General features: G+C 40.2%; 1 protein-coding gene across 1 annotated transcript in view; it reads left to right on the plus strand.

The window, feature by feature from the left end:
- ptpn18 (protein tyrosine phosphatase non-receptor type 18) overlaps positions 1–10,485 on the plus strand; it is a 69,182-nt gene extending 58,697 nt beyond the window's left edge. The window contains exons 13-17 of the mRNA XM_008103567.2: positions 568–911; positions 3,653–3,735; positions 4,920–4,944; positions 7,857–7,961; positions 10,032–10,485. Coding sequence (XP_008101774.2) covers positions 568–911; positions 3,653–3,735; positions 4,920–4,944; positions 7,857–7,961; positions 10,032–10,099 — 625 coding nt within the window. The 3' untranslated portion in view covers positions 10,100–10,485. The remainder of the gene's footprint in view (positions 1–567; positions 912–3,652; positions 3,736–4,919; positions 4,945–7,856; positions 7,962–10,031) is intronic.
- Positions 10,486–10,491: the final 6 nt, after the last annotated feature.

A 10,491-nucleotide genomic window follows, 5' to 3' on the forward strand; every position in this document is an offset into this window, starting at 1 on the left:
TTCTGCCGGCCCGTTTATGTTGGATAAGTGAGACTCTACTGTATATATATATGTGTGTGTGTATGTGTGTATGTATATGTATATATATATATATATACACACACACACACACACACACACACACACACACACACACACACACACACAGCCTAGCCTAGCCTATCTTATCTGTCATCAGTCCACTCCTTTGGGCTTCACACCAATTTGCCAAAATATACAATCCTGTGCTTTTTAATATATATATATATTGGAGTGGGATTTTTATCCTATTATGATTATATCTCACCATGTTTTCCAGTCCTGGCATTCATGATTAGTTGTCCAATAACATCTGGGGACCTAAACTGGGTATAAACTAAAGAGCACCAGTAGTAAACAAAGCATAGCTAGCCCTCTGTATCCATGGATTCTCCGTGGATTCAACAGCCCTTGAAGACAACCATAAGGCTGATGTGATCCTCTATAAAAATGAGTTTGACACCCTTTATAAGGTCTTTCAAATTTATCATCTCCTGGTGCCATCATGCTGGGTACACATTCATTTTGGCTCTGTGTCTTTTGGTCTAGGAGTATCTCAGTGCCGGCTGATCCAACACCAGCAACTCTTCCAGAACTGCCGCCAAAGCTTGTCAGAGGCATGGGAGATACCTATGCAGTAGTGAACAAAGCCAGGCGAAGTGGAGCCGGGACGTCTCCCAGCTCTCCTCCCAGTGAGGCCAAACTCAAAGTAGAGGGACCCCTATATGCCACTGTGAAGCCAAAGAACAGCAGTGCAGGTGACATCCCCCCAACAATTGACCCCAATGCCTTTGTGGGAATACAAGCCAGCCAGTCTCTGCCGGGGAGCCCCGTACGACGTCCACCTTCCACCGTGGTCTGCGAATATGCCCTAGTGAATTCATCAGTTTCAGGTAATGTGTGAAAATATCTAGTGTCATATGTTTATTTTAGGGATCCATATAATTCTATCATTATTGTTATTATTATTGATGTGCAAACATAAAGATACTAAATCAAAATAGAAGAATGCTGAAAGTGACACTACGAGCAATATGCCACATTAGGTGATGACACCTCTCTGATTTCTAAATTCTTGGGTACAATTAGACTCATTGGTGGGCACAAGTTCCAGACAGTCACATCTGATAAGACTGTGAAACTGAGTGTAATAGTTACCATTATTTTAAATTATTCTAAATTATTATAATTTTGCTATAAGAATACTTATGTGCTAACAAGATTTCAGATTTAGCTTCTTCATACACAGTAGCGGAGATGACACAGATGGTGTAGAGGTCCCCATTTTTTACTCCAAAGTGATGCCGCAGGCATCTTTAGCTTTTTTTTTTTTCCAAACGTTGATTTCTGTAGAAAACTAGTTTTGCTAAGATGGGAACCCATTAAAAATGATGTTGAATGAGTTTGGGTGCTGGTCAAAAACTATTCTAGTCCTCATGATAAGATGGGTAAATAAGACAAAATTCTGATGTTCATGGTGTAATTCTGATTTTGAAGCATAAATCTAGCAAACTATCAGCAGCTGCCAATAGGATATATTTTTATTCCAACCATCACCAACATAAACATTTTTAATGTATAAGCAGCAGTTTTTTTAATTTTGTATGTTTTTAAATGATTTTAAATTTTATTATATGATTTTAATTATTTGTACATTGTATGGTATATTCTGTTTTTAATTAATTGTTTTTGGAAGCTACCTTGTTTTCCACTGTCACAGAAAGGTGATATAGATGTCAAATAAATATTGTAGATAAGTAAATGTTTTATGAGAAAAATAAATGAAAATAGCCAGAGTGAAATACCAAACTCTCAAGGTATCATGTCTTGATACATGTCCACAGCCTTTCCTGGACACAGATGTAACAAAATCGGAAAGATTTTCTGTTTTTGGACTGACTGTCGTTTCCTGTTTAATTGTGAGGTACTTACTTTGAAGGCAGTTGTTATACGCCAGAAACTTCATTTTTGTGGCTGACACAAACTATGTTTGATTGGTTGAGACTCTTTGAGATATTCTTTGAGAAACTATAGCAAAAGGTGCTGCAGGATGCCCCTCCCCCAAAAATTAAGTTTTAGCAGTTTAATAAACCTATTTCATGTTTTTATGATAGGATCAATTAGGAAATGACACTTATAACCCAGAACAAAAATCATGTTACATGGTGTAATCTAGCCACAGTACTCCAGATATAGGCAACTTCCCAATTAGAGTACTGTAATGTTCTTTAAATGGAGCTGCCCTTGATGACGTCTTGGAAAGTGCAGCTAGTGCACCAGCTTGACTGCTGACTGGAATATCATTGAGACTTTCCCACTTGGAACTCCTTTCCATCAGAATTTTTTACATGATCCCAGATATATGAAATAGGCATAAAAACCAATCATTTACTGATAATAAATCTGCATTTGCAAGGCTTGCCAAACAGGCTGAAACATTGCAGAACAGATTCGTGTAAATGTCTAAAACAGCCATTAAGTGATGTTGAGAAAACTTCTGCTGCTGCCAAATTTTTGGGACCCCAACGTTGAGCCATTTGGGGTCAGAATTCAGTTTTAATTAGCAGTAACATAGACAACATATAATGCCAGTCTTAAAAAAAAATTGCATAGGCTGCCAAATATATATTTCCAATCTGGATTCAAGGTGCTTTTGCATTCAAAGCCCTAAATGGCTTTGGACCATCATCTTTAAGGGAAGACATCTCCCTCTATCTGGTTCCTTGAAGTTTAAGATCCTCAAGGGCCAAGACTGGGGAATGCTCTCCCTTGTCTCACCAGTGAGATCAATACACTGTTGTTGGGATATTGGAAAGGGCCTTCTAAGCCATGGCACCTAGAATCATAGAGTTGGAAGAGATCACATGGGCCATCCAGTACAACTCCCTGCCATGCAGGAGAAGTACAATCAAAGCACCCCTAACAGATGGCCATTCAGCCTCTGTTTAAAAGCCTCTAAGGAAAGCCCTTCCACCAGACTCTGAGGCAGTGAGTTGCACTGTTGAACAGCTCTTACAGTCAGGAAGTTCTTCCTAATATTCAGGTGGAATCTCCTGTAATTTGAACCCATTGCTCTGAGTCCTAGTTTCCAGCCTGCTCCCTTTTCCTTATGACAACATATTTATACATGCTATCATGTCTTCTCTCGGCCTTCTCTTCAACCTCAGCTATGCTGGAGACTTGTGCCAACACTCATGCCATTTAGGTGCCCGGTTAAAACTTGCCTGTTCAACAAAGTCTTTGTGCCTCATTAATGCAACCCAAAGGCTGTTATATATAGTTTTTTTTTAAAGTCAGTTTAAAAAAATCTGTTTTCAATTCACTATATGGTTTATTTCTTTATCTTACTTAAGATATCAAAATGGTTCTTTAGCCAGTTTCACATGTTTTGATGTCACCTGCAAGCCATCCTGAAGTCTCTTGATATAAAGTGGAGTATAAATATTTTACGAAATCAATCAATAAATATAAATAATGTGTGATATCACCTATCTAGGTCTGTCCTGTGTTATTACTAAAGCTGAGTCCATGTAGCGAGGGGTGATGCAATGTGTATGAACAGCTTAGAAAACCCCTGGATGGAACTGGTTGACTTTTAAATTTGATTTATCTTTTGTTTTTCTTTACTCTCCAGGGGATTCCAATTCCAGAGCCACTTCATCCCCGTCTCATTCTAATGGATTTGGGAAAAGCCTTTTAAAGAATTTGAGACCCCCGGTACATATTTTAGGTTATATTTTTTTCTGCCAGAACTTCCAAAACACAAGATGTTAGTGAATACTGTATTTTTAACAAAAATTGTGGACTAACCCTACGTAACATAGTCTGGGAAAATATAATACTGCCTCATAGATGTTTGTGACTGTATTTCCTATCAGCCTTAGTCATGATTAGAAAGGATGCTGAGAGCTGTAGTCCAACATCTGATTCTGTGACTAGAGGCTTGAATTTGATGCTAAACAACTTGGATTCATTTAAAAATTCAAAGTTTTTGGTTATTCATCTTTCCCGTCTGCAGATGAGATACTGACCTACTTGCAGCATATTGTGGATACATTAAATATAGCAAAACACTTCGCTGGTTAATAGCGCCAATCTAGTATTATTTCTGGAGCACAGTTCACAGGTTGGGCCTCTTTTCCAAAAAATAAGATAGAAGCTCCTTCCTTGCAGCTTTTAGAGGCTGGATGGCCATCTGTCGGGGGTGCTTCGATTGTGATTTCCTTTCATGGCAGTGGGTTGGACTAGATGGCCCATGTGATCTTTTCCAACTCTATGATTCCAAGCAGCAATCAAGGAAATTTCAAACTTCACCTCTGGCCTATTCCAATGTCAGGATGTGGGGACAAAAAGTCAAGCTGTGCAATAATGTTGCATTGAGTGAATTCAGTGCAAGCAAAAAAACAAAAAAAACCCCTTAAGAACCTGAGAATTAGAATTAGAAAAACAAAATAAAGTTACAAATCCAACCTTTATGGAAGACATACATGAATGTAGAAATGGTCCAGTAAACCTCAGAATACTGGCAGGTGCCATATAAATTTTCTAGAAAAGATGCTCTGAAGGAAACTGGAAATGGACTGCTGAGTACTTGCAGTTTAGTTCCTGGGAATAAAGAGGAGATGGCTCAGGAAAGGAGAATTACATGCCGGGCCAGTGGTTTTCAACCTTTGTTCCTCCAGGTCTTTCGGACTTCAGCTCCCACAATTCCTAAACTGGCTGGTAAACTGGCTGGGATTTCATGGAGTTGAAGTCCAAAACACCAGGAGGATCTAAGGTTGGGAGCCACTGTCCTAGACTGACAGATCATTCCTGTCCCCATTTTAGATCCTAGAGATTAGGAGGAAGTAACACATTGATATATTTGTTTTTCATCAAATTCTGTTTTACCTTCTCCATAGGTATTCACGTCTCCTGGAAAGAAAGGTGAGAAGCCAGAAGGCTGACCTTACACAAGCGGTCTGTCTTTTCAGCAAAGTAAGGTTAGGCTAATATTAGAGAAGATCCCAATAAATGAGCAATCAATTTGGATTCCAAGGTGCTTCTGGGGCACAGACAGACTGCACGTCCACCTTCTTTAGCCCGTGCTTTCCAGATGTGGGCCAGGGATGATGGGTATTCTGAGCCAGCACAGCTGGAGAGCAACACGTTGGGGAATGCTGCACAACAATATTTGGTTAGAGATGTTTCACTAAACGTCTTGGAATATTTTGATACTATCAATAGTGAAATTTCTTGCGGGTTGCCTTACTACAGGAGTGGTCAATTGTGGGAAGCAATAGGACCTCATTACATCCTCACCAAGATGATGATGGACTGCATCTCCCTTGCAATTTCCAGACTGAAGACTATATAGGGCTGCTTTAAATATAATGGTCGTGTAGATGAGGAAATTCTAGCAGACACTGCTTGTCAGGCAACCTAGTAAGAAAGCAACATGTGCCGGGATTCCCTTTTTTATGCAGCGATTAAAGTTATAGGAGTTCTATACAGTTTTCATTCTAGCAGTCCAAATATCCATTGCATTCTCTTATATACAAAATTAACAGTTTTAGCCTCAAAATTCTGCCAAATGCCTTCTAGGGAGGTATTTTCGCCATATTTTAAGCTTTTTAAAAACTTCCTGGATGTTTTTATAAGTTCTCCCCTGGACCTAAAATTATGAGGAATGGCAGGAAAAATTATAAGAAATGCCTCCTAAATGGCATTTGAGAGAAAAAGGTAATTGACTCTTGGGAGGTATGACTGCCAAATTGAAAGGGCTCTGATTTCTTTGATGGCTAACATATATGAGGTGTTGTTACCTGACTGCATGACAAGCAACAACTGCAGTGCTCCCTCTTCTTCAAAAACATTACATGTACAGGGGTCACCTCATTTTAATTCTGGCAACCCATGGAGGACCGTGACAGCTACATGTGCCCCACCCTGAGAAATACTGTTTTCGAATAGCTCCAATACTCTTTAGATGGGAGATCTCAGAACATGAGTCAGAAACTTGTGCCACGTCTGGACTTTGGTCTGTGAGATCCCATCCTGATTTGTATATCTTGATAGGAATTTATATTAATATTTAATTGCAGGACAGATATCACAATCCCCTTCATTTAGAGCAGAGCAGAGGGACATGTGGCAGAGGGTTGGACTGGATGGCCCATGAGATCTCATCCAACTCTACTATTCTAGGATTCTGTGGCCCTCCAGATATTGGGTTGTTGTGCATTTTGAGGGCTGTATGGCCATGTTCTAGAAGCATTCTCTCCTGATATTTCACCCACATCTATGGCAGGCATCCTCAGAGGTTGTGAGGTATATTGGAAAACTAAGCAAGGGAGGTTTATATATCTGTGGAAGGTCCAGTTGGGAGAAAGAACTCTTGTCTGTTGGAGGCCAGTGTGAATGTTGTAATTAATCACCTTGATTAGCATTAATGGCCTTGCAAGGTTCATTCCTGCCTGGGGGAATCCTTTGTTCTGAGATGTTAGCTACCCTTGATTGATTCCTCTGTTTTCAGAGTGTTGTTCTTTATTTATTGTTCTGATTTCAGAGTTTTTTAATACTGGTAGCCAGATTTTGTTCATTTTCATGGTTTCCTCCTTTCTATTGAAATTGTCCACATGCTTGTGGATTTCAATGGCTTCTCTGTGTAGTCTGACATGGTGGTTGTTAGAATGGTCCAGCATTTCTGTGTTCTCAAATAATATGCTGTGTCCAGGTTGGTTCATCAAGAGCTGTGCTGTGGCTGACTTCTTTGGTTGACTTAAGTCTGCAGTGCCTTTCATGTTCCTTGATTCGTTTTTGAGCAATGCTGCATTTGGGGGTCTCTATGTAGACTTCTCCACAGCTGCATGGTATACAGTAGACGCCTGCAGAAGTGAGAAGATCTTTCCTGTCCTTCACTGAACATAGCATTTGTTGGATTTCCTTAATGGGTTGTAGATAGTTTGTAGGTTGTGTTTCTTCATCAGCTTTCCTATGCTATCAGTGGTTTCCTTGATGTATGGTAAGAACACTTTTCCTCTGGGTGGATCTTTGTCTTTACTCTCTTGTTCTTGACCTTACAGCTCTTTTGATGTCCATAGTGGAGTATCCATTGGCCTGTAGAGCCCAGATTAGGTGGTTTAGTTCGCCTTGGAGGAGGTGGGGTTCGTAGATTCTTTGTGCACAGTCAGGGCTTTGATTGTGCTTCTTTTTTGACGGGTTTTTATGAAAGTATCTGTGTATGTGGGTTTTCTGTAAACTGTGTGGCCCAATTGTTGATTGAGTTTGCTGGTGACTAGAACATCTAGAAATGGCAGTTTTCCTTCGTTTTCTTTTTCTATGGTGAATTGGATGTTTGGGTGGATGCTGTTGAGGTGGTCCAGGAACTTGCCGAGTTCTTCTTCCCCATGGCTCCAAATGGTGAAGGTGTCATCAACATATCTGAACCATATAGTGGGCTTTTTTGGTGCTGTTTCTAGGGCTTGTTTATCAAAGTGTTCCATGTAGAAATTTGCTATGACTGGGCTGAGAGGGCTCCCTATAGCTACTCCATCTTTCTGTTCATAGAATTCCATCCAGATACTGTTGGACAGAAGCGCTCTTTACTTCATCCAGCATAGTTAATAGTGAGAAGAGCAGCAATCCAACACACAGGTTGTCCACTCCTGATCTCCATGAATGACACCCATCTTCCTCCCGACTCCTCTTGGAAGCAGTTTTGAACAAGAGGTTACAATTTGGGGGATGGGTCCTTTTTCATGTCCAGGTTATTTGTGTTTGATCAGGGCTTTTAGTTTTGTCTTTTCTTTTGTGGATTAAGAAATATAGGAGCCAACTTCCCCTTTGTTACTCAACAGCTCCACCATCTCCGCGAATTGCCAACACACAAGCATATGAAGATGTGAATGACACCACCCCAAGGGTCAGCCCAAATTCTGTGGCATCTTCCCCCAATGCAATGGGTGAGTTAGATCTCAGAAAATATTCTTTATGGCTTGGTTTTTAGGCCTGTTCCTGGGGTCATTTTATTTGGGGCACTGATTCAGAAAATTGCTTTGAATAGATTGCATCATGATCTTGATTATGGTTTTCATTATTTTCTATGGGTAAGCCAATGAATACTGGTAGATAGCATACGTTCTATATCTTAAAAACTAGAACTGAAAACTGGTGCCATTTTTGGAATCAGCAAATCATATATACCAGAGACAGGGCTAACATTTGAGAAGTCTCACTCCATTACCCTTCCTTTGCCCAAAGTGGGGAAAGAAAGGCGACTCATTCACTTTCCCTATAATCTTTGTCAGACAGAGTAGAGTTCAACAGCAACATGGGAAGTCATTTTAGGTGTTTGAAGTAGAGTGCCATGCAGCAGACATTTTTTAAAAGGTTTTTTTTTTGTTCATAAGCTTATCTGCAGAGAGATTGTGACAGAGATGCAGACCTTATGAAGGAAGCCCCCATTAAAAATGGCTGTCACTGCTTCACTCCATCTCAAGAACCAAAAAAGCTTCCCTAGAACAGTGGTTTTCAACCGGGGGTCCCCAGATGTTTTTGGCCTTCAACTCCCAGAAATCCTAACAGCTGGTAAACTGGCTGGGATTTCTGGGAGTTGTGGGCCAAAAATATCTGGGGACCCCAGGTTGAGAACCACTGCCCTAGAGGGGCTTTCTTTTGCTAAAGTTCTTCCACAGTAGTGGCAAACAAGAGAAGGTGCATCTTTAAAAGAAGCGCCTCTTCTAAGCCAAAGGCAAGAAGCATCTGACCTTCCAGATCAGGGGTCCCCAAACTAAGGTCCGGGGGCCGGATGCGGCCCTCCAAGGTCATTTACCTGGCCCCCGCCCTCAGTTTTATAATATAATATTTTTATATCAGTTTAATAATATAATATATTGTATATATTGATAATAATCTTATATTATACAATATAATACTAATAGTAATACCATATAATGATATTAATTATATGTTATATATTACATATTATATAATAGTATAGTGGTATAGTTCAATATAGTAATATATAATGCTAATATTGTGCTATGCTAATAATATAATATAGTGTATGTACATATAGCTGCTCTGAGTCCCCTTCGGGGTGAGAAGGGTGGGATATAAATGTAGTAAATAATTAATTTTAGACATAGGCTCGGCCAAAGTCTGACATGACTTGAAGGCACACAACAACAACAACAATCCTAATTAACTTGACTATCTCATTGGCCAGTAGCAGGCCCACACTTTCCATTGAAATCCTAATAGGTTTATGTTAGTTAAAATTGTTTTCATTTTTAAATATTGTATTGTTCTTTCGTTGTTGTTGTTGTTGTTGCACTACAAATAAGACATGTGCAGTGTGCATAGGAATTTGTTTGTATTTTTTTTCCAAATGATAATTCGGCCCCTCAACAGTCTGAAGGATTGTGTACCGGCCCTCTGCTTAAAAAGTTTGGGGACCCCTGTTCCAGATATTGAAACTGTCAATCCTAGCAGTCCTAAGCTGCATAGCCAACTCTGAAAAATGCTAGGAGTTGCAGTCCAACAGCAACTGGAGGGCTACCACTCACACAGGCTTAGAGTTAGAAAGAGAGTAGGAAAGGAAAGACAAAGAGGAAATAATGGCCTATGTGCATACAGGGATGGCTACTGCTAGCCACTGGATGCTGCTGGGTTGAAATTCCCTACCTTTAGGCAGGATAGCCAGGTCCAGAGGGATAATGGAGAGTTACTAGTGGCCCACATTTGATTAAAAAAAAAACCAAAAACCCCAACCATAATCAAAACAAGTGGAGAGCAGTGTTGACAATAATAGAACAGATACACATATATCAGAAATCTGCAGTGTTATTTACATTCTCCTGCTCGTATTAAAATGTTCATGACGGTATAGAAAATCAAAGGTAGCAACTGAACCAGAGTTCTTGCCCTGATCATTGTGAAAGGGGTGGCATGGAGTGCCTCAAAATCAGGGCAAATCATAGAATGAAGTGACAGCAGATGAAAATCATGCTGTGCCCCTCTTTCCTGCACAGGATTCAACTTGCGCATTGGGAAGCCCAAAGGACCAAGAGAGCCTCCTGCTGAGTGGAGCAGAGTATAGGCGGCACTTCAGATACATAGACACTTATGTCGTGGAGCCATCCAAGCTGCTGTAGATTCACAAAACCAACAAACTGTCCTTGAGGGCCACACACTAAAGATGAAACGGTTGCAAGCACTATACTCACAGCCAGAAGAGAAGAACTACAGGAAGTAGGAGAAGCTATAAACTCCTAAGGAAGATTGCTTTAGCAGATCGTGAGTGGTTCTGTGGTCCAGGAATGAAGCTGGATTGAAGGCCTTCAACTCCAAGAATACTTAAGCCCATCACTGGGCGTGCTCAGTACCAGAAATATTTAAGCCCATTACTTGGAGTACTCAAAACCTGAATTCAACAAAACATGATAGTTTCTGTAGTTGTTTTCTAACCAACAGACATAGAACCAAGTCTAG

Source organism: Anolis carolinensis, chromosome 2 (genome assembly GCF_035594765.1).
Source record: "Anolis carolinensis isolate JA03-04 chromosome 2, rAnoCar3.1.pri, whole genome shotgun sequence".
NCBI lineage: Eukaryota > Metazoa > Chordata > Lepidosauria > Squamata > Dactyloidae > Anolis > Anolis carolinensis.